General features: G+C 44.5%; 1 protein-coding gene across 1 annotated transcript in view; it reads right to left on the reverse strand.

Moving 5' to 3' along the window:
• LOC138969601 (proton channel OtopLc-like) overlaps nt 1-25,284 on the reverse strand; it is a 64,926-nt gene that overhangs the window by 21,614 nt on the left and 18,028 nt on the right. The window contains exon 3 of the mRNA XM_070342458.1: nt 18,730-19,072. Within this exon, the coding sequence (XP_070198559.1) occupies nt 18,730-19,072 (343 nt within the window). The remainder of the gene's footprint in view (nt 1-18,729; nt 19,073-25,284) is intronic.

The raw sequence follows: 25,284 nt of genomic DNA on the forward strand, positions 1-25,284 counted from the left end.
AGCTCGGTACAGCTAAGAACTAGCACATAATAAACTCTATCCATAATTATCTCTATTAAAACGTTTCCATTTTAAATCTGACTTTTCTGAATTAGGTTCAATCACTGAGTTATATATAATGACCGTGTGTACAACTCAGTGGGTAGAACCCTGAGAAAGAAGAGCTGTTGAAACTCCTGGGAACTATCTTTTCAGTCTACATCTACCCCCACCCCCCTTGATTCCTCTGTTTCTATGCAGCACGAAAAGAGACTCACATGCTTCGGTAGGAATGAATATTTAGAAACCCGAATATATGGACATCCCAAACTACTTTCAAACAAGAGTGTTGAATGTTCAAATGCATATTAAAGCAGATTGATATATTCTGAGGTCTTTTGCTTATGTGGGTGTGTGTGTGGGGGGGGGGGGGGGGGGGGGAAGGGGGTGCGGGAATGTGTACGTGTTTTTATTTACAGTGACAGTGCTAGCCGTTTTTAAAACCGGTATGGTATCTCTTTTGAAATACGAATACCAGTCCTCACAGAAACCGACCACTTTGTCACATTTGGCCCAAAACTACTGATGGCATTAATACCCATTATGATCAGTTGCCGATTAATTTCCATTGTATCAAAATTGTTTCTGGTTAACACACTCCGCATACAAACAGTCTGTCAGTCTGTCTGTTTGTCTGCCTGTGCGTGTCTGTCTGTTTGTCTGCCTGTGCGTGTCTGTCTGTTTGTCTGCCTGTGCGTGTTTGTCTGTTTGTCTGCCTGTTTTTTTTCTCATTTTTTTTTAACCTGATCATGTAAATGTAATAAAAAAAATAAATACCGTATATACTGTTTGCCCAAAAAACCACCGAATGATGTAAGACATAAAAACAAGAAATTCCTCCGAGGTAGGAAAAACACCCCCGTTGGTCAAAGGGAAATAACCATTCTCACTGCCACCAACTGAGAAGGTTATTTCCCTTTGACCATTAATATGTCCCGCTATAAGTCCTTGTAGAATCTTAATCCACCAGTAACTCCCTAACCGTGTGTTTGACTGGTCCCAATTTTTGTAAGGACCGTCTCAGGAATGTATAGAACCTGTTCACCAAGTTTGGTGACGATCGGTCCGTTCATTCTTGAGATCTATATGCGAACACAAACACACACCCAAAAACAAACAAACAAACACATCGAGCGAAACCTATACACACCCCTATACCGGGGGTGTAAAAACGATTGCCAAAAAAGCGAATGATGTAAGACAGAAATAAACGGACACGATACGTGCAGACCTGCCGACTTCAAGGCACATGTTATCCTTATCGCGCTTGTAACGCTCTTCTCGAACGCGCCTTGATAAAAGTTAAGTGATAAAAGTTTTGGAGTCTGAAGGAGTAAAATCTAGCTCGCCTGAACAACACGGCATCTTACCTAAAGTCCTCCCGATCCTCGAAGATGTAGTCATCCCCACTGGGCGTCATGGTGATGACTCAAGACTTAGCCACACGATTTAGTCACAAGACTTAGCCACACGATTTAGTCACAAGACTTAGCCACACGATTTAGTCACAAGACTTAGCCACACGATTTAGTCACAAGACTTAGCCACACGATTTAGTCACAAGACTTAGCCACACGATTTAGTCACAAGACTTAGCCACACGATTTAGTCACAAGACTTAGCCACACGATTTAGTCACAAGAATGGTCGTCTTAGTCACAAGACTTGGCCACAAGAGTTAGTTGTCTCAGTCACACGGCTTTGTCAAAAGAATAGTCGTCTTAATCACAAGACTTGGTCACAATTATAGTAGTTTTAGTCACAAGAACATTCGACTAAGTCACTAATATCACCCACAAAATCAACTATTTTGTGTTAAAAGTTTATCAGTTGTACGACAACTTCACAACACTCAGATTAATCCTGGAAAGGAGTCTGCAGAATGTGTATTCAAGGAAGTTTCATAAAAGCGTAGAAGTCTGGTTTTAATGAATCCTGGATACTGTCGTCGACGAAGTTGCACAGAATGCCTGAGAGATTGTTCGTTGATGCATTGGAGACAGGTAGGTGTCACGCTAGTAAACAAAGCACTTAGGGCGTTCCTGTATTGTAAATATGATTTGCAATCGATGTGTTCCTGTAAAATCCACATGAAAGGTTTCACTGATCAAGAAACTGTGCCCTTGTTTCACGAGCACACGCGTTTCGAGTTGCTCACTTTTGAGAATATAAACGCGGAGGCTGTGGCGAGCTCAATCCTAGCATATAACCACGTCATGTCCCAAATAGACACTAGTTCTGCCTAGCATATAACCACGTCATGTCCCAAATAGACACTAGTTCTGGGGACAGAAAAACCCAGTTAGCATAGCATAGCATAGCATGGCATAGCATAGCGAACTCAGTGACTCGATCACGCTGAACGAAACTGGACCGCCTGAGAACGCCTCTGCTTCAATCATAGTTCAAACACGTGCAGGTGGAATCGAGTCGTTCATAAAAGTGAAACCAGGTCAGACACTGACGCTACGTACGTGCACAACACAGAACTCCAAACAATCACGACTCAACACCAAGTTCCTGGTTCATCATCATCCGATCAGGGCTATTGCACACCCTTGCACTGATCAAACTCACAGAGGAGTATCAGAACGACGCCGGGCGAAAGCAGGTCAGGTACGCGATGTACGTGCAGTGCAGGGAACAGCAAACTGATCGCAGCTTGTGAACACCGGCACATTACTTTCAGCGTGTGCCGTCTGTCAGTCTGCCGAGTGAGGCGGGAGGGACCGACAGAGACCCTCAAGGGAACCGGGCCTGCCCCCCGTAAACATGGCAGCAGTGGAAGACACTTGATGTGACGCCAGATGGACTAACAGAAGTCCTGGGAGCTATCATCAGCGACCGAGAAGAACACAGCTTCTGTTACCATGGGAGACTGTAGACCACAAAGACTCAGACTGTACAATTAAACCGTATCTACGATGTACTGTACACTGTGTTATCCAAGGTCTCTGTTACTGTTTTCATGGTCTACGGCACAAACGGCTTTAGTAAAAAGGAACAGAAGCCATGGTAGCTATCATCAGCGACCGTGAAGAACACAGCATCTATTACAATGGGAGACTGTGGATCACGGAGACTCAGACTGTACAATTAGAGCTTATTTGTGATGTACTATACACTTTGTTCTTCAAGGTCTCTGTTGCCGTTTTCATGGTCTACGGCACAAGCAGTAGGAGAAAGGAACGAAAGTCCTGATAACTACCATCGGGGACTGTTTACAAAGACAGTGATGGAAGAACTATGTCTGTGCTGTAGACTGTCTACTCGGCAGTTTCTGTTGGCATTTTCATCAGTGGTCCTGCCGCACAAAGGGTAGCAAGAGAGAGCAACAGTAGCATCGGGGACTGTTTAGATTGGTATAGAACTAGGTATGAGCTCAAGACTTACTTCTCCTCGGGTTTTGTTACCATTTTCATGGTCCTACCACACAACGGCAGAAGGAAAAACTATGAAAGAAAAGGGAGGGGTGGGGGGGGGGGGGTTGATGGAGGAATGCACGTGCTAGCCCCCCCCCCACCCCCACCCCCCTTGCAGCGAGGAATGCAGCATGTCGCGAGACCTTGACGTGTTCCCTGTCGGCTGTCTGTGACACGGGGCGTGCGCTCAGCTCAACCTCACATGTTTTTTGTAATATCTCTTTCACCTTCCATTCTTTTCAGTGTGCGTGCAGCCACATAGCTTACCTGGTGCCACCTTCTTCCCCGACATCCGCCATTCTCCTTTTTCCCCTCTAGCATTTTTCTCTACCAGCCCCCCCCCCCCCTCCCCACTTTCCCATCTCCCACCTCGCTCCAACGTTTCACATAGCTACCCCCAGCTTCATCCCCGCAATCCGCCATTCCCTATCCCACCCTCTGTTTCTAGCTTTTTTTCCCACCAGCACACCCCCCCCCCCCCACCCCACCTCCCACTGCGCTCCAAGGCTTCACATATCTCCTTCTCCCCCGCAATCCGCCTTCTCTAGCATTTTTCTTTACCAGCCCCCCCCCCCCCCCCCCCCCTCCCCCTTCCTATCTCCCACAGCGCTTCAAGGATGCCCAAATATTACCTGGGTACCCTCAATTCTTCCCCGCCATTCCCTTTCCCACCCTCTATATCTTGCATTTTTCTCCACCAGCAAACCCCCCCCCCCCCCCCCCGCACCCTACCTCCCACTGCACTGTAAAGTTTCTCAAAGCTAAAACAAAGATGTTCTAGGCTACGCTAAGCCTGAAAAATCTTTGACTGAAACGCCAAGCAGCGCTTATTATATCCATACCGGAGCTTCTTTGGCCCACCACGGTTTCCACGAGCAGTTTTTCCATTACTCCCTAAAACAGAAACACTTCATTACAGTTCATTTTCCACAAGCAGGCAAAGTGGATTTCAATGGCTTTTGACTTGTTCCCCCGCCAGGAAAAATGCTTTATCGTCTGTTTTTTAAATGAAAATGCAAAAGATAGCAGCGCTCTCCGAATCTCACAATACTTAAAACTGAAGTTGTTGACGAAACAATATACCATAACACGAACAGCACAAAAAAGCGACCTCTTTCTTTACTTCAATTTCTGTGCCACCCGAAATAGCACTGTCTGGGGTAGAACCACAGAGATATACATAGACTCTCTATCTCTGCGGGTAGAACTCACAAGTTTTCACCGGTAGCTGACGTTGTATCGCTTTTACAGCATTCTGTTGAAAGACAACTCGTTTCACGGGCAGAAGCCGTGCCAGAGTGGCCAATTTTCAGGGCGAGAACACGAGAAGTGCGAAAGAGATAAGGTAAAAAGGTAGCGTAAAGCCGGGAGGAAGATTGTTCTGCAAGTATCTTGTTCATTTATTTTTGTCTTACAAAATCACATTTTTGTGGCATACCGTATGGTTTTTGTAGCACCACGTAAAAAGAGGAGGATTCTGTTCACCTCCATTAGAAGTGTCTGGGATACGATTCATAATTTCGGCAAGCACTTTCTGCAGCATTCAATCGCACGCACACACACACACACACACACACACACACACACACACACACACACACACACAGACAGACAGAATATTAGCAGAACATGGACGTTATCGCTGTTTTTTGTTGTTGTTGGGGGGGGGGGGGGGGGGTTCAAAGAAATGTAAAGCAGTAGAATGCATTTGGTTGTGTTCTGTACTTTCTTTTTTTCTTCCCCGTTGAACTTTCAAGTCAGATTCAATAATCATTCAAACGTGCGAATACGTTAATCGGTGTTGTGGTTTGCACGCGTCCACGGAATGAAAAAGTGTGTACTTGTTTAGACGATCCTAGAGTGATTAGGTCCGTGGCAAGATCAGATGCCAGAGATATTCCGTCTTATAAGGGATGAAAGCTGTCAATATTTAAAACCAGGAAAAATTGGCTTAGCATTCAAATGTACCAAATATGTTCAGTTTTTTCCCTTCTTCTGACAAGTAAGGGATTCTATCAGGAAACAAGGTGTTCAAACGTGGAATTTCCTGATGCGAAGTTTCATTTATTCAATGTCTGAGAGTAAGTCAGAAAATTAGGTAAAAATGAATTTAGCTGAAAGTGATGAAAAGAACCTCGTATTCCGATGTTTTCTTTTCCTCAAAAACTCAATGTTCTGATGTATTCCTACGCGCATGCCAACCGCGTCAAGTCTGAGAGGAGTTTATTAGACAAGAGCTGATAAGCAGAGTGTGTAAAACTTTCCCTGCTCGGCCTCCTGGTGATAAAACATGGACGCCGGTATTCTAAATCAGCAGCAACTGCTTACCTGGATGATTATGCACGTGCGAACCTAGACATACGCCTGATAGAAGACGGCTCAGGTAGATGCTTTATCTTGGTTGGAACTTTTGCTTTCTGCTCGTTTATCGGGAAATCTCCCTTCTCCTACTGAGCCATTCTCTCCACCCCCTCCTCCTCCCTGCCTCACCGTCCCTCGACAACATTCTCCGGGCCCAGGGATGTTGCTAAGATGTATTTTGTTCGGCAGATTTACCGAAAATGTATCATTTCGGAAGCTTTCGACAGTCTTTGGCGTCGCCTACCCTCTTCCATGAAAAAAGTTGGACGATTCTGCCGAAATGTTGCAAAGGTTTCGACGATTAAAAAAAACCATTAGGTTATTTTTCCGACAGCCGACTCCAAACACAATTCATGCAACCACCCTCCCACCCCCACCTTTCATCCCCCCTCCCCACACCATCTTCACTAATGGTGTAGAAAATGAAGCATACGTGCACTTATCTGTTTATCTCTCTTCCTGATTCTTAGTCTTTGATCGTTACACGGACGTCTTTAACCTTAATTCCTACAGGTTGCTTCCGCTGTTTGGAGCCGTTTCCTATTTGTTCTTTATGACCGCCTTCCTTTCTTTCTCTTGCTTGCACTTCCGCATGGCCTGCCATACTACCGCTGATGCAAGCGATAAGTCCATTGGCTGTTCTCTCTTCCTTTTTTGTTCCTTGCACTTCCGCATGGCCAACCATACTATCGCGTATGCTAGCGATACTTTCATTGGCCGTTCTCTCTGACTTTTTTTGTCTCTTGCAGTTCGTCATGGCCTACCATACTACCGCTGATGCAAGCGATACTTTCGGTTTAAACAATGTTTTATTAAATCAAACATGATACAAAAATACAACGATAAACAATAGGGACACGAACTCAAGCAAACGCTTATATTACGCGCCCTACGTAGTAGGAAAATAACGCAAATATGTCGGACAAGCAATACTTATCAATTGTTGAACTATCTACAAGAAGAGCATAGTTAAAGTAAATCAGAAAGAATAAGAAAAAGCTAGCAGGAGGAAGAGGGGGGAGGGTGGAGGAGGGAGGAGAAAACGGTAGGTACATATAAAAGATGAAGTTGGCAGCGCATACAAATAAGAATATACATAGTACATTACAAACCATAGTCCTGTGGCAAGTAAGCAGTAGCTCGCTAAATATACATTTGAAAAATGCATATAAAATAAGGTTTGTTGGCTTGAATATGGGTACTGAGTCAAATCAACAGAAACGACCAGATTCATGGATAAACGATTGGACACTTTCAAAAACAAGCTTGTTAGTGCAAAGAGAAAGGTTTTCGCTACCATTTAACAATATTTCAACATGTCTGTAATTAACAGGAAGTGCGTTTATTGTAGACAGGCGAGCATCTACGTACAAAGGACAATGTGTCAAATAATGGTCAGCTGTTTCGTTCGGGTAGCCGCAAGCGCACTGTGGGTTTCCCTGTAGGTGGCGTTTACACAGGTCAGAATTCAAATTACTCATGTTTAGGCGCATTCTGCAGTGGTGAATCTCTTCCAGTCTTTTTCCACAGTAATAATAGGCAGGTACGTTATAATCAGGAGTAGATAAATAGCGTTTGAAATCGCTGATTGAGTTAGTTGTTTTGATGTTGTCTGGCAAGGTGTTCCACAGGACAGTAGTAGATGGTATAAAAGATCGACGGTATAATTCAGTTTTGCACATGGGGACTCTTCTTTCTAATGGTCTTCTATGATGGTAGGGGTTAACATCAGAAGTTAAAGGTGGCAAGAGATCTGATAAGTAATGAGGGCATTTGCCATATACCATCTTGTAATATAAAATCAGTTTGTGTCTGCTCCGTCTTTCTTTTAGGTTACAAAATCCGCTTTCTTTATACAGTTTATCGTGGCTTGTGCCGCGCACACCACCGATTATAGTCCGAATGGCTTCCAAATGTAGTTTTTCGAGTGCAGTTGACCAGTACTCTGTGCAGTTGTCCCATATGCAGTAGTCAAAATGTGGAAGAACAAAAGATTTATACATAGTTTCCAGACTTTTACGATTTAATCTATATTTATAATATCTTAAACAATTAATTAATAAGGTGACCTTTTTTATGATGCTTCTCACTTGGAAGTCCCACTTACAATCATTCTGCAAGATTACGCCAAGGTGTTTATGTTGGTTCACGTTTTCCAAAACAATATTATTAAAAATGATTGGTTCGGTTGGTATATTATCACGTTTTATGTCTAACAGTTCCGTTTTTGCTTCGTTAAATTTAACTTTCCACTGTTTTGCCCAGGTATTAATTTTATATAGGTCTGCGTTCAAAATCTGTGCTCGTCTAGTTGGATCTTCTAAGGACATAGACATGCTCGTGTCATCAGCAAACAACTTTATAACAGATTCAGTATCATTCACAATGTCGTTAATATATATCAGGAATAGCAAGGGGCCTAGAACAGAACCTTGTGGAACACCTGCCGGGATACATTTTAATGCAGACTTAGCACCCTTAATAACAACCGCCTGGTGGCGATTTGTTAAATAATCGTGAAACCATTTCAACAATTGTCCTCTAATTCCTACTAGTTCCAGTTTATATAATAACCCTTTGTGCCAGACTTTTTCAAATGCCTTTGACACATCACAAAAAACAGCTTGAGTGGTAATTCCCATATCGTAATTTAAACAGAACTCGTCATAAATAGAAGCCAGTTGACAACTGGTAGAGTCACCAGGAATAAATCCTGACTGTGCCGGTGTTAATATATCATTTCGCTGTAAAAAGGTGTAAACATGGCTGTGGACACAGCGCTCCATTACCTTCCCAACACAACTTAATAATGAAATTGGTCGATAATTGTTACAACAATCTGCTGGGCCGGCTTTGTAAATAGGAGTGACATGAGCCGTCTTCCACAAACTAGGATATATACCTTCTGTAAGGCTTCTATTAAACAAATATGTCAGGGGTTCTGCTATGGCGTCAACAGCAGCAACTAGAAGTCTGTTGTGAATGAGATCCGGACCAGTGGCTTTACCTTTATCAAGGGCTTTAATAACCTCTTTAACCTCGTCGACTGTAAGATAAATCTCATTAAGTTCGCTGTCGAAAAAATCAGCTTGAGGCAAATTGTCGTCTGGCGTTTTAAGAACGGAATTTTGTATGAAAAAATTGTTCAGAACGTTAGCTTTTTCCTGGTTTGACTGGTAAATCTTGCCTTCAAAATTAATCGGAGGAATTTCATCAACACCAAGTCCTTTCTTGTCCATAAATGACTTTACCAACTGCCACCACTTTTTAGTACCAAAGGAACCTTGGTCGGAAATGCGTTCGTCTAACTCTATATAAAATTGCTGGACTCTGTCTCGCTTAGCTGCTGTAACACGATTACGCGTCTGACGATAACTCAGCCAATCTTCTAAAGAGTTACTCGTTTTTGCTCTCAGGTGAGTTTGATCTCTCTCGTCGATTAACTTTAAAATTTCTGGGGTAATCCAGAGTGCGTCTTTAGGGCGTACAACAACTTCTTTAACAGGCATGAACTGCTTTGCAACATTCATAAAAGTTCTACTAAAAACATCAATGCTATCATTAAACATTTCATTCGTCACCATACCTGTCCAATCAACTTGTGAAAGAGCGTTACAAAACCCTTCTATATTCAATTTATCGTAATTGAAAATAGTTCGTTTAAAGGCATATGTACTCGATGACTATACACGCTAATTGCTTTACCAACAGCTGGAGACAGACTAAATTAAGTTCCCTGCAAAATATTGTGGTCTAGGACCCCTTCAATGTTGAGATATGTTAATTTTCATTTTGATCTGGATCGTCCTATTTATAGTTTAGGCAACACATGTAACGTTGATGCAAGGGAGCTAACACCGCGGCTTTGTTGACATCCTCACTTTTTCAGAGGCTAGAACAAGCTGTAATGCATGTATTATGGTCCGCGCATGGTGACATATCGTCATTATATGGTCTTATGGTGCGTTTGACATCGATTATGGGCAAACTACACTTTGTAAACACGGGAGCGCGTACATATGCCTTTAAAGGAGTTACTTACATTTACAGTACTTTTTAATATCACCCGTGGTACGCTGTGATCGCTGCAAACTGGTGGCAAAACATCTACAGATTTAATTATTTGTGGCGTTTGTGTAATTATAAGGTCTATGCAGGTACTGCTTGTTTCAGTTATACGTGTCGGAACATTGACAAGTTGACAGAGTTGATATGAATGCAACATATTGAAAAAATTGTGAGAAGGAGAACTTAAAAAATCAACGTTAAAATCACCACAGATCACAAACTTCAACACTTGACTATTTACTTTTCTTAAACTTTCGTCTACTAATTCCCAATATTGAAGCGATACTTTCATTGGCCGTTCTCTCTGACTTTTGTCTCTTGCAGTTCGTCATGGCCGACAATAATACCGCTGATGTAAGCGATGATTTCATTGGTCGTTCTCCTATTGTGACTGCGCTGCTTTACATCTACCTGAAAGGCTTTGTTGTGCTAAATTTTGCGAGCTTCCTCTTCCTTCTTTGTAGTGACTTTTCTGCACATCCACTCGTGTGGCGCGAACGAGAGCGGCTGTTTTCTTCAGCTTGTCATTCACCCGAGTCAAAACTCACATCAACGCCTATCCATATTTTTATCCCATGGCTCTTACCTAAAAAAAAATTTACCATATAATGAGAATGAAAGTCGTTTGTTCATTTCAATGCTTGTTATTCTCTCAGGTGCCAGGAGATAGGTTCCGAATAACTCTCACTTACTCCATGACACATGTATACATTTAGCGCGCTTACTTCCCTTTGTTTAGCAGATGTACCATATTTAAAATCTTAACCGATTCTCTCGCAAGACGAAATTCCTCGAGGACATCAAAGATGCATTGGATATTGCATAACTTAGTACTCGAACGAACCGGCGTAAAAGAAAAAGAGTAGCTATGATATTCCCGTCTGTACCATCAGCCTCCTCTCTAATCCTTCTCGCGCCAGCGCCCTCTACCACGTACTCTCCATTACCGGGGAGGCTACTCTGGTACGGATGAAAATGAAGGATTCATGCAGATTTCTTTGCACTCTTCCCGGAGATCATGGTGGATACATACATTTGCCTCAGAAGTCAGATGTCTCATCTATATATATATACGACTAGAGTCTGTGTGTCTGTGTGTCTGTGTGTGTGTGTGTGTATCTGTCTGTGCGCGATGCACGGCCAAAGTTCTCGATGGATCTGCTTCAAATTTGGTGGGCATATTCAGGTTGACCCGGTACAGGACACAACCTGGTCGATATTTCAACACGTGCTCTCAGCGCGCAGCGCTGAACCGATTTTGGTTCCACCTCAGCGACCCGGGCCCCCATACCGACACACCATAGCCGCTACACCACATCACAACGCCAAAGTTCTCGGTGGATCTTTTTCAAATTTGGACACCGTATTCAGCTACACCCCGGACACAATATCATCGATGAGATATTTCAACACGTGCTCTCAGCGCGCAGCGCTGAACTCATTTTCGTTTTTGTGTTCATTTCACCATTATAAGTAACTCTTCCTTATCTTCTCCAGTGTTTGGCGTTTATCTCCCTTCCTTCGTGTGGCTTTCCCGTTCAGTTGTAAGTTACTACACTGCGCTGTCCACTGCGCTGAGCGTCTTCGGATATTCCCGGCGTTACTATTTTTAGAAGGTCAACGCAGTGTACAGAACGTAAATTGGACCCGTAAATTATCCTCACTGTAAAAGTGCAAAGGTCGAATCAATTTATAGCCACGCGAAAAATACACTGTCATCTATCTCTCTATAGATACGGCTTCTCTGTGTTTTTGTGTGTGTGTGTGTGAGTGTGTGTGTCTCTATGTAAGCAACACCTGTGCATTCTTCAGTTCTGTTTGTGATGTGGTCTGGCGGCTTTTGTGTAATTTTATGTACTGGCCTTCCTTTGAGAAGCCATAACTTGCTCAGTCCTGTTTGAGTGGAGTTCGCCTCCAAAGGTGATTAACACGGTTACATTCGTCGACAAGGATGGGACTCGATATGGTCAGGAATGGCATTATGGCCACTGAATCATTTTCGTGCTGTTCCCATTCCACGAATCTGGGAGGGACCTAAGCTTGGCGGGTCCATTGTTCGAAGCCGGCGTACGGCTCTAAGTACTTCTTCCCGGCGAAGCCGGCTACCCGGCGAAGCGGGTATTCATTCTAGTATCCAATGTATCTTAATCAACCCGTACCAAAGATATTTTAGCTTAGCTGTGGCATGTCTTTGGCCGTATTAATTAATCAGACAGTTTGATGGTGGATGTGCAGGCAGTTGTCTAGTTAGCGCAACTGTGTAAGCATGGGGGAGTAGTAAAATACAGTCAAAACAGGAGTCAGTATCGAGGCAGAATTGTCTCATCTCCTGAGACGTTTTCTCATCATTTGAAAGCTGACTCTACTACAAGTAAAAATTGCCCATATCATTTGAGAGCTCCAATGCAGAGAGAAACACAGCAACTTTATCATTCCTACCAAAGCGCTTCATTGCATATATTCGTATGGTAGGGGGAACTCTTTGTTTCTACCCCATCCTCCCTTTTTTCTTCGCATCCCATCACTCCCTCTCTCTCTCTTCGTGCTAAGTCGCTTGCACGTGAAATCCGGGAAAAACTATCTGACTCTTTCGTTGGTGCTTGATTTAAAGCGATACGGCAAAGATCTCGCGATCGCAGACTCCGAAATATCCACTTGATGATGGGAGCAGGTGTAGACTCGGCTAGAGCTATGTGACAGTTATTGCGAAGCTGTAAACTGGAAATAGTTCATAGCGCTGAACACATGTACCATGCCAGGTAGTTACTCAATGAGAACGTATACAGAGAAAATCGGTAAGATCTGGAAGCACTAAACATTTAATCTTGGGGAAAACCAGATATTACCACTTGGCATGAGATGACGAATGAGACAAGTCCAGAAACACAGTTATGTTAATCTTGATTGAATAATGATCTTGATTGAATAATGATCTTGATTGAATAATGATCTTGATTGAATAATGATCCTGATTATGATCTTAGAAACTAGGAGGAGTAAGAGCTCTCAGTATGGACTAAAAAATCAAGTAGAGTTGGTGTAAGCAACAGGAAGTCATGGAGAGTAATGCGGTACCGGTCATCTGGCACCTACAAGAATAGATAAAGAAGCGTTGACATTTAACAAAGTTAACGATTGTTTGTTGTTGTTTAGGCACCAGGAGATTCGTTCTGCATAACGCTCACTTATTATTGTCCGGTACGCGTGCACCTCCCCCTCCTGGACCTTCTATAGAAACAAATTAAGCACACTGGCGTAATCTGGGGATGTCAAGAATGATCTCTGGACCTTTGGATATGCTTGTCCATACCACAGTGCTCTGAGGGACACCATCTGGCCAGAGGAGACAGCGCTACAAAAGAAGCTATACGGCCCCAGAGAGGACTTGGAGAGGACAGCACGTTTCCCCCAAGAAGCATGGATACGGGTGTTTACTGATGGGTCAGCCACAGAGGCCGTCAAAAATGGAGGAGCGGGGGTGTATGTCCAATACCCCAGTGGAGAGAGGCAAGCAGAGGCTATACCAATAGGCCTCCACTGTACAAACTACAGAGCTGAGGTACAGGCACTGATCCATGCAGCATACACCATCAACGACAGAGTCAACCATAACAACCAGGTGGTCTTCCTGACTGACGCTCTGTCAGTACTACAAGCAATGACCAGTAGCAAACTGCCTCAGCTGGAACACGCTCTACACAACATCAAAAGCCTGAGGACAGTACTGCAATGGATCCCCTCCCACTGTGGTGTACAGGGAAACGAAGAGGCGGACAGGATGGCAAAGCTGGGTGCAGAAGATGAGCAAGAGAACAACCCTGTGAGCCTGACAGAGATGAAGACCATCATTAAGTCTCTGCACAGGACGCCCCAGCCACAGGAGAGCTACCACCTGCTATCCAGACCACAGCAGGTGGTCATCTTCCGCCTGAGAACGGGACACAACAGACTTAACCAGCATCTCCACAAGAAGCTGCATGTTGTGCCCTCCCCCATGTGTTCTTGTGGGGAAGCAGAGCAGGACACGGCCCACATTCTACGAGACTGCAGGAACCACCAGGTGCTGAGAGAGGAAATCTGGCCAATGCCGGAGTCCCTGCACAACAAGCTGTACGGGCCAGTGGCTGCGCTGCAGAGGACCACTAATTATATCTCAAGATCTGGACTCCAAGTGTGATCGGCGATCGAAAAGAAGAAGAAGAAGCCATGCAGTCCGGACTGACGATCTAACAGCGAACGACAAGAAGAAGAAGAACATGGGAACAGAGGGAAAATCTCATGCCTGAAATTTGATTAAAATATGTCGTCTAATAAGGCCTTCCTTAACTGAGCCCGAAGTTGACCTCCCAACGTCTTTTTACCGAAAAGGCAAAGCCAAAGCTTCGAGAAGTCGACTTCGCCCAATTAATATCAGGCTAAACGTCCCCAAAACAACTTTACATTTGCAGTCCCGGTCAAGCACTGTAAATGGTAGACGCATGACACTGACACCTACACCAGAAGACGAAGCAGCTTCATTTAGTCATGCGATATTCCCTGGAGCTACGGCCAGCGGGTACCTATGATATCCTGATAACTCTACCATACATTTCCGCTGCAGAAGATAAAAGCAGTACTTTGGTGGTGATGGTGGTGGCTGGGGGGCGGAGGTAGAGGGGAGACACAGAGAGAGAGAGAGAGAGAGAGAGAGAGAGAGAGAGAGAGAGAGAGAGAGAGAGAGAGAGAGAGAGAGAGAGAGAGAGAGAGAGAGAGAGAGAGAGAGAGAGGGGAGGGGAGAGCTGAGGGATGCTGTGCTCTTGCGAGTTTCACCTTCAGAAAAGGACAAATAACTCACAATTGTTGAGAACTTACCTCTCTTTATCATTTTGACCCAGTTTAAAGGCAGAGTAAGCCTCCCGTAAACCACCACAGATACGGTCAGGCTTTTACACACAGTACAAACACCCTTTCATTTAAACACTCACCAATTGAGAACATCCTAGGTGCCCTCCGTAAAGAGCGAACAATTTTCAAAGAATTTATTTTTGCGTGGTTTATCTTACCCCTGAGCCATCGTGAACCCGTGTGATCCAGTTTTCCCCCTTTTCACAATGCAGTCGTCATAGTTAGTCATTTGAATGCGACTCGACGTGAGCTTATCTACAATAGCACGTTTTTTATGCACGAAACAACGGCTGTGGTTCACAAGAACTCTAGCGATGGCTTTTGACTGTTGAGAGGAACGGCGATTTGCACTGATAAACCGGGCCGTCGTCTGCTACGACCCTTGCGTGACCCTGCTTCCGGGCTTTTCTTTTTTTTAAACTTTCACAACTTCGAATTGTTCTGATCTTGTCTTGATGAAAAACGAATTCTTTTATGATTAAAGAATGTTTGTGTAACAAGCTGTCAATTTATTATTTAGATTTTAAAAGTAAGGTCTTGCGCAAAAACGAGGCGCCATTGTTCTTCAGGGCCAAGTCCACGAAAATAAATTGTTGTCAGGTTGGAGGAATATATCCGTTTAAAGCCAGTTGATCGATGTGAACTTCAGCTTCCTTTTTCTCGTCTGCGTCCTCAAAGGGGAATGAGGGGGGGGGGGGGTTGCCTCATTATCAAGACAGTTCGTGGAGGTGGGGCGGGGGTGGTTGTCGAGGGGCGGAACCTGCAGCTTACCACAAGAAAAAAACGAGCGCAACGAGTAAGAAAAAGGCACACATAAATGCCAGGAACCCAATTTACAAATCTGGGTTATCTGAAACGGAAATAGAGCTGAATGGAGGAAAATCCATTGCTGCTCAAAAACCGGTTTGGGATTGTGCCTTCCTGAAATCAGCCCCAATAGGAAGGTTTCCGCCAGTTATCTCTTTGAGGTTTTGGGTGCTTACAGAGTACCGTGCCCCTTGCAGGGGCATCAAACATCGAGGTCACAAGCAGGATCAAGGGGAAGGTCGGCTGGGCGGACAGGAGACTATTCTCAAGAGAGGTCTGTGATTTTGCTTCAAACTTTAAAATTTTTGTTGAATGGTTGTTTATATAATTATGCCACACTCGTCCTAGTTTTGGCTCTTCCCTGTTCCCGAACGGACACTAAAGGCACTGTGCAATCTTGTTTTGACTTTACACCTAAAAGCAGATCTATATCACGGGGTTGTAACCCGTTATATCTGTTTCAATGTGGGTGGTGTGATGACCAGGCGATCATGGCGAAAAGCTCAATAATGAGAACGACGTGAAGGAGAGTTCTAACACAATGTGGATACTCTGGAAATGAAGAGCGTACAGAGAAGACGAGAGAGAGAGAGAGAGAGAGAGAGAGAGAGAGAGAGAGAGAGAGAGAGAGAGAGAGAGAGAGAGAGAGAGAGAGAGAGAGAGAGAGAGAGAGACGGAAATTTTATTTGTTAGGCCTTCGGTCCATAAGAGAGAGAGAGAGAGAGAGAGAGAGAGAGAGAGAGAGAGAGAGAGAGAGAGAGAGAGAGAGAGAGAGAGAGAGAGAGAGAGGCGGGGGGAAGAGAAAAAGAGAGTAGTAGCTGGTAGTAGTAGTTTTACCTATAGCTGAATCAACATTCCGACAAACACAAAGAAGTGAACGAAGAAGAAAAGAAACAGAAAAGAAAAAGAATAAGGAGAAGGATGAAAAGTATGCAGCAAAAAAAGACGACGACGACGACAAAGAAGAAGAAGAGAGATGTGCGATGAGGAAAACCAAGGTAACGAAGAAGAGATAAAGAATGCTGATAAGGTGTACATATAACGAGGTAATGGTCAAGTTGTAGCGCTCTAAAGGACACTGCAGGGAGCAAGCCTGACTTCTTTCATCAGTAGCGGGACCCTTTAAAACCCTTCTGATGTTAAATTAACGAGGGCTTATTAACTTCGGGTAGAGCCATCAGTCGACGGCAGGGTGGCTACACGTTATTCGTATTTACATCAAACTCGGCAGAGTTTATAGTTTAGCCACCACTGATAACTCTTGGCACACAGCCAACGCCTGAGATCCAGTGCAAAGAAATAAAACTTTGCTTTGAAGGCTCCAGATTTTTCCCCAGATATATTTTTCCTGATGCCCCCCTCACCCATGCAGAATCCTTTCCTGGAGTTCTCGCAAAGATAGTCTAGGCTTCGTTGCCCAGACTATCTTCAGTTCTAGCATTTCGTCTCTCTGTCACTGTGTCAGTCTCTGTATGTATTTCTTACTAGAGGAATACCCGGCGAAGCCGGGTGAATCGCGAGACAGAGACAGACAGCGTGGCGGTTTGCCGTCTTAGAGCACGTGTTGAACATTTCCATCCACCAGTTTGTGCCCACACAAAGGAAGGCAAGAACATACAGAGAGACAAAAGCCGCCAGACCCCATCACAAACAGAACTCTACAATCCACAGGTGTTGCCTGGCGAGCTAGCTATAAATAGCTGACAACTTCTAAGGCGAACAACTCTGCAGAGTCTGCTGAGAAGGGCGATGGTAGTTTCCCTGTCACACTCGACCCCCTTTGAATGAACTTTGTCCCCAAAGTTCCGAACCATGGACCCGCCAAGCTTAGGTCCCTCCCAGGTTGGTGGAATGGGAAGAGCACGAAAATGAATCAGTGGCCTGAACATTTCATGTCGAGTCCCATCCCTGTCGACGACGCCAAATGTAACCGAGTGCCGAAACACCACAATCACCTTTGAAGGCGAAGTCCACTCAAACGGGATTGCGAATTTTAGAGCTTATTTCTAAGCCCTATAATAACTGTTATGGCTTCTCAAAGGAAGGCCAGAACATACAGAGAGACAAAAGCCGCCAGACCCCATCACAAACAGAACTCTACAATCCACAGGTGTTGCCTACACACACACACACACACACACACACACACACACACACACACACACACACACACACACACACACACACACACACACACAGAAGCCGTATATATATATATATCTATCTATATATATAAATATATAGAGATAGATGACAGTGGATTTTTCGATAAATAGATTCGACCTTTGCACTTTTACAGTGAGGACAATTTACGGGTACATGCAAGGAAAGCCGCGTTCTGGACAGTGCAGTGACCTTTTAAAAATAGTAACGGGAATATCTGAAGCTGCTTGGAAGGAAGGGAGATAAACGCACAAAACACTGGAGAAGATAAGGAAGAGTTACTGGGAATGGATCTACAGAAAAAACAAAATCGGTTCAGCGCTGCGCGCTGAGGGCACGTGTTGAAAATTCTCATCGACCAGGTTGTGTCCGGGGTCTACCTGAATATGCCCACCAAATTTGAAGCAGATCCATCGAGAACATTGGCCGTGCATCGCGAACACACACACACACACACACACACACACACACACACACACACACACACACACACACACACACACACACACACACACACACACACAGACACACACACAGAGACAGACAGACAGACAGACACAAGCCGTATATATATATAGATTCGTGTGTGCGTGCCAATAAACAGTGCAATTTGGTCACTACTTCTATCATTTCTTAACCTTCTGAAGCATTACATGTATTTTCTTTAGTGGCACTATCCTTATAATCTTCTTTGCTCTGCGAACTGTTACCAGATCGTATACAGGCTATACAGTTTGAGAAACTCGAAGTCATAAATACTACACATCGACATGTTGCAAATCGAGGGTGTCAAAGGTAATGTTATTCACCTGTGAACAGAGTGAGGCTTTCTTTGAAAATCAGAATTAATAAAACTCAAAAAAACAAACAAACAAACAAACAAAAAACCAAACAAACAAACAAAGCGAAAAATAGAGAACCCGACAAATTCACAGTTTCCAACCATATTCAATCCTCAAACCTTCATAACTACAGACTGACTCACCTGTGGACAGAGTGCGCCTTCCGGATGGGCAGGGGCGGAAGTTCCGGCATCACATCCTGTTCCGGGTAGCCCTGTTCCGGCATTTTGGTCATGGCGACCTCTGCGCAGTCTTCATTGGCCACCACCCCGTTGTCTGTCATCTTGGCGGTGTTGTTGTCGTTCGCGCTGTTGACGGTGGCTGCCTCGTCGTTGTTGACGACAGGGACGTTGTCGTTGTCGTTGTCGATGTTGTCCTGGTCGTCGTTTCGCGAGGGTGGAGGGGGAGGGGGAGGGGGCTCGTTCACGACGTACGTTCCGGAGCGCAGAGCGTTGAGGATGGAGATTTTGGACAGGCGAGCTGGGACTGAAACAGACGAGGGGTTGCTATAGTGAAAAATAGGTGAATGTTATGGCTGTGGTAGGTGAGAGAGAGAGAGAGTGGAGGGAGAGAGGGGGAGAGAGAGAGGGGGGGGGAGAGAGAGAGAGAGAGAGAGAGAGAGAGAGAGAGAGAGAGAGAGAGAGAGGGGGGGGGGGGCAGGCGAGCTGGGACTGAAACAGACGAGGGGTTGCTTTGGTGAAAAATTGGTGAATGTGATGGCTTCGGCAGGTGAAAGGGGAAGAGAGAGAGAGGAGGGGAGTGGAGGGAGAGGGGGGGGGGGGAGAGAAAGGGGGGAGGGGGGACAGGCGAGCTGGGATTGAAACTATGGTGCGCCAAATTGATATTACTATCGTTAACTGTTATATAGGGTTTTGAAACTATCGTTAACTGTTATACAGAGTTTTGAAACTATCGTTAACTGTTATGTAGAGTTTCGAAACTATCGTTATCTGTTAGATAGAGTTTCAGAAACTCTATATAACAGCTAACGATAGTTTTATCAAAAGCGCGTCGGTATCGTTCCCAAATGGGAAAACCCTGAAACTGCCATTGCAAAACTGTCTTTTTGCTACGAAATGTACATTTTAACTAGAAACACAATTTAAAAAACTACAACATTAGTTATTGACCGTTCTTCTGTTGTCGTCTTCTCAAATCATTGTTGAGTTTGTTTAATATTAGCTTTATCATATCATTTGTACTTTCGGCCGTACCGTTTTCCACGTGTGCGGTTTGAAGACGGTAGGCCTACTGAATATTCGCGGAAAAGACCATGACAGACGCACGGCTACACAAAACAGTGGGGTTTTTTTCAAAACAAACACAAAACAACGTGACATTCCCCACGACGCGTTTTGGAAAACACTGCATGCTTTCGCATCGTGTTTTGGGTACTGACACTGACCGTTGCACACTGCATGCATGCCAGCCGTATGTGTACAAACTGACCCGCACACAGCGCGGTAGCTAGAACGGGTCAAGCTGACACTGACAAATATTTCTGTGAAAACAGGAAGCGTGCTAGCTGTAACGAAGATTTGATTACTTGATTAAACGAAGCAGCGAAATGATGGACTTATCAGACGACAGTTAGTTGAATATGATCTACTAAATGTTGTAGTAATTTAGTGCAAATTCGCTCGAACGAAACGTTCAGCAGCCATTTTGCCGGCATCGAAACATCCGACCACGCCATCGCTATTTTTAGAAACTCTATATAACAGTTAACGATAGTAATATCACTTGCGCGCACCATGCCGCCGTTTTGCGAAACCCTCGTTATCTGTTATTCATAGTTTTAGCAATAGCGCGCACAAACGCGCTATTGATATAACTCTAAATAACAGTTAACGATAGTTTCGAAACTCTATTTAACAGTTAACGATAGTTTCGAAACTCTTTATAACAGATAACGATAGTTTCGAAACTCTTTATAACAGTTAACGATAGTTTCGAAACTCTTTATAACAGATAACGATAGTTTCAAAACCCTTTATAACTTAACGATAGTAATATCAATTTGGCGCACCATATGAAACAGACGAGGGGTTGCTCCGGTGAAAAATTGGTGAATGTGATGGCTTCGGCAGGTGAAAAGGGAAGAGAGAGAGAGGGGGGGGGGGGTGGGGGCGGGTGGAGGGAGAGAGGAGGGAGGGAGGGGGAGGGAGAGAGGGGGGGGGGGGGGCAGACGTGCAGGGACTGAAACTGACGAGGGGTTGGTATATGTGATGGATTCAGGTTGTGGGAAACAGAGAGAGAGAGAGAGAGGGGGGGGGGGGGGGGGGGTGGAGGGAGAGAAGGGGGAAGAGAGTGTGTGGGGCGACAGGCGTGCAGAGACTGAAACAGGGGGAGGGGGTTAGAAAGGTTGGCAGGGAGAGAGGGAGAGAGAAAGAGATATATAGATAGGGGGAGGGGAAGAGAGAAAGAGATATATAGAGAGGGAGAGAGAAAGAGATATATAGAGAGGGAGAGAGAAAGAGATATATAGAGAGGGGGAGGGGAAGAGAGAAAGAGATATATAGAGAGGGGGAGGGGAAGAGAGAAAGAGATATATAGAGAGGGAGAGGGGAAGAGAGAAAGAGATATATAGAGAGGGGGAGGGGAAGAGAGAAAGAGATATATAGAGAGGGAGAGAGAAAGAGATATATAGAGAGGGAGAGAGAAAGAGATATATAGAGAGGGGGAGGGGAAGAGAGAAAGAGATATATAGAGAGGGGGAGGGGAAGAGAGAAAGAGATATATAGAGAGGGAGAGGGGAAGAGAGAAAGAGATATATAGAGAGGGGGAGGGGAAGAGAGAAAGAGATATATAGAGAGGGGGAGGGGAAGAGAGAAAGAGATATATAGAGAGGGGGAGGGGAAGAGAGAAAGAGATATATAGAGAGGGGGAGGGGAAGAGAGAAAGAGATATATAGAGAGGGGGAGGGGAAGAGAGAAAGAGATATATAGAGAGGGGGAGGGGAAGAGAGAAAGAGATATATAGAGAGGGGGAGGGGAAGAGAGAAAGAGATATATAGAGAGGGGGAGGGGAAGAGAGAAAGAGATATATAGAGAGGGGGAGGGGAAGAGAGAAAGAGATATATAGAGAGGGAGAGGGGAAGAGAGAAAGAGATATATAGAGAGGGGGAGGGGAAGAGAGAAAGAGATATATAGAGAGGGGGAGGGGAAGAGAGAAAGAGATATATAGAGAGGGGGAGGGGAAGAGAGAAAGAGATATATAGAGAGGGGGAGGGGAAGAGAGAAAGAGATATATAGAGAGGGGGAGGGGAAGAGAGAAAGAGATATATAGAGAGGGGGAGGGGAAGAGAGAAAGAGATATATAGAGAGGGGGAGGGGAAGAGAGAAAGAGATATATAGAGAGGGAGAGAGAAAGAGATATATAGAGAGGGAGAGAGAAAGAGATATATAGAGAGGGAGAGAGAAAGAGATATATAGAGAGGGGGAGGGGAAGAGAGAAAGAGATATATAGAGAGGGGGAGGGGAAGAGAGAAAGAGATATATAGAGAGGGAGAGAGAAAGAGATATATAGAGAGGGAAAGAGAAAGAGATATATAGAGAGGGGGAGGGGAAGAGAGAAAGAGATATATAGAGAGGGGGAGGGGAAGAGAGAAAGAGATATATAGAGAGGGAGAGAGAAAGAGATATATAGAGAGGGGGAGGGGAAGAGAGAAAGAGATATATAGAGAGGGGGAGGGGAAGAGAGAAAGAGATATATAGAGAGGGGGAGGGGAAGAGAGAAAGAGATATATAGAGAGGGGGAGGGGAAGAGAGAAAGAGATATATAGAGAGGGGGAGGGGAAGAGAGAAAGAGATATATAGAGAGGGGGAGGGGAAGAGAGAAAGAGATATATAGAGAGGGGGAGGGGAAGAGAGAAAGAGATATATAGAGAGGGGGAGGGGAAGAGAGAAAGAGATATATAGAGAGGGAGAGAGAAAGAGATATATAGAGAGGGAGAGAGAAAGAGATATATAGAGAGGGAGAGAGAAAGAGATATATAGAGAGGGGGAGGGGAAGAGAGAAAGAGATATATAGAGAGGGGGAGGGGAAGAGAGAAAGAGATATATAGAGAGGGAGAGAGAAAGAGATATATAGAGAGGGAGAGAGAAAGAGATATATAGAGAGGGGGAGGGGAAGAGAGAAAGAGATATATAGAGAGGGGGAGGGGAAGAGAGAAAGAGATATATAGAGAGGGAGAGAGAAAGAGATATATAGAGAGGGGGAGGGGAAGAGAGAAAGAGATATATAGAGAGGGGGAGGGGAAGAGAGAAAGAGATATATAGAGAGGGGGAGGGGAAGAGAGAAAGAGATATATAGAGAGGGGGAGGAGAAGAGAAAAAGAGAGAGTAGTAGCTAGTAGTAGTAGTTGTACTTAAAGCAGAATCAACATTCCGAAAAATACAAATTGGTCAATAAACACTCAGAAGAGTTCCAGACTAGTGCAGAATCTGACATTTTACTGCTACAATAGAACAATTTAACACACCATTGTAAAGTGCAGCAAAACGAGAGCAAAACATATGCACCAAATGTCTCCAAGCACCACAGTAAGTGATGCAGTGCAGTTATTTTCTTCAAGTGCATACTTCAACGTATAGAAGATGGAGAACACAGTATCAGTTCAGGGACAAAACACATTAAGATTAAAGTCGTATTAAAACAGGCTTGCCCGCTGTGTTACCCTTTTCTCAAGCATAAAAGCCGCATTCGCAGAGGCAGCTGATTTCTTACCATTCACGTACGCGCGAGAACTATCACAATCAATCACTACTACGACCACAAACAAAATCAGTTCAAGCATAGACACCATTTAATTAAAGTCGTATTTAAACAGTCTTACACGGTGAGCGGAGTGGCGCAGTGGTTAGAGCGCTTGCCTCTCACGCTGGAGACCGTGGTTCGTCCCCGAGTCGTCCCCCACTCGGGGACAAATACAAATACCCGATTTTTCCGAGCGCTCTCCAGTCCACCCAGCTGGAAATGGGTACCTGACCCTATTCAGGGCCGGGGAAGGCAAAGGCAGCGAGGGAGAGGAGATGGGCACCGCCCTCATAAAGCTGGCCCCCAGAAAAGTTGAGATCTCTAACATCTCTCTCCCCTACGACCAGATGGTTATGGGAATACCTTTACCTTTACCTTTTACACGAAATGTTCCCTTTTTCTCAAGCATAAAAGCTGCATTCGTAGAGGCAGCTTATTTCTTACGATGCACATATGCGCAAGAACTATCACAATCAATCACAACTATGACTTGCAAAAACAATTTTAAAAAAACAAAAAATATAAGAAGAAACAGTTTTGATTAAAAGAACCGCAAGAACCACCACAACCACCACAACCACCAGTTCAAAACAAAAGGTCAACTGATGCATAGAAACCATTAAATTAATGGAGCCGCATTGCAGCAGGCTTGCACCCAATTTACTTTTTTTTACTCAAGCATAACAGGTAAACTCATTCAGCAGAAGCAGGTGATTTCTTCCGGTGCAAGCAAACCTGCACAGGTTCACTAAAAACCACAACAGCCGCAACTGTTCTGAGACCCCCCCGCTCCAGCGAAACTTGTCAGAACCGTTAATTGAAATGATAAAGACGGGCGCAGTGGCGTGGTGGTAAGACATCGGCCTCCTAATCGGGAGGTCGTGAGTTCGAATCCCGGTCGCTGCCGCCTGGTGGGTTAAGAGTGGAGATTTTTCCGATCTCCCTCGTCAACTAATGTGCAGACCTGCTAGTGACTTAACCCCCTTCGCGTGCTTACAAGACCAAGTGCGCACGGAAAAGATCATGTAATCCATGTAAGAGTTCGGTGGGTTATAGAAACACGAAAATACCCAGCATGCCTCCCCCGAAATCGGCGTATGCTGCCCGAATGGCGGGGTAAAAACGGTCATACACATAAAAATCCACTCGTGCTAAAAACATGACTGAACGTAGGAGTCTAAGCCCATGAACGAAGCAGAAGAAGAAGAGATGATAAAACACCTGTCAACATTCATTTGGATAATTAAATGTGAAACGTCACGGAAGATGAAATTAGTGGTGAGAGCAGTGCACGCATCAATGAGATTGCACGTGAACCCCGCTTTGCACCCAAGGCACTGGTGCTGCAATCAGCAAGGTAATTTCTGTGTGAACGGGATATGTGCGTGAGTGTGTGGCGTTGATGGTTTTAATGGCGCTTGTTCCTACCAGGAATAAAGGTTAATGTGCAGCACAAAAATAAAATGGCCTGAAATTCTACTGATTGATATTGCGGGTTAATAACGGGTCTCGAAGTAAAAGTCGGTTAATGAAAGGCTTTAAAACAAACCCCGTTCAATTACCGCGTCATAAAACAAAGGCGGAGTCAGTAAGTACGTAGACACTACGGATATAATTATACGTATGCAAATAAAAAGTAGTTCTGAAAAAAGATCGTCACAAACAGATACAATTACATTGAAATGAACAAACCGTCAATCTTTAATAACCATCTTTTTGCACGATCAGTGCCGAGCAAGCTTTTTGTGCCTCGGTTCTTGGTGTTTTCATGTTGCATGTGTTGGGATACGTACACAATGCTTGAAAACGTTTCCTTTTGAGAAAGTAAGCAGTGTTAACATATCTTAATCCATTCTGATAAGCATCGCTCCACGGCTATTGCCAGTTGTCTCTCTGACCGGACGCTACAGCCCTACGCGAATCTATCAAAAGAAGAATAC

This window comes from Littorina saxatilis, linkage group LG6 (genome assembly GCF_037325665.1).
Source record: "Littorina saxatilis isolate snail1 linkage group LG6, US_GU_Lsax_2.0, whole genome shotgun sequence".
NCBI lineage: Eukaryota > Metazoa > Mollusca > Gastropoda > Littorinimorpha > Littorinidae > Littorina > Littorina saxatilis.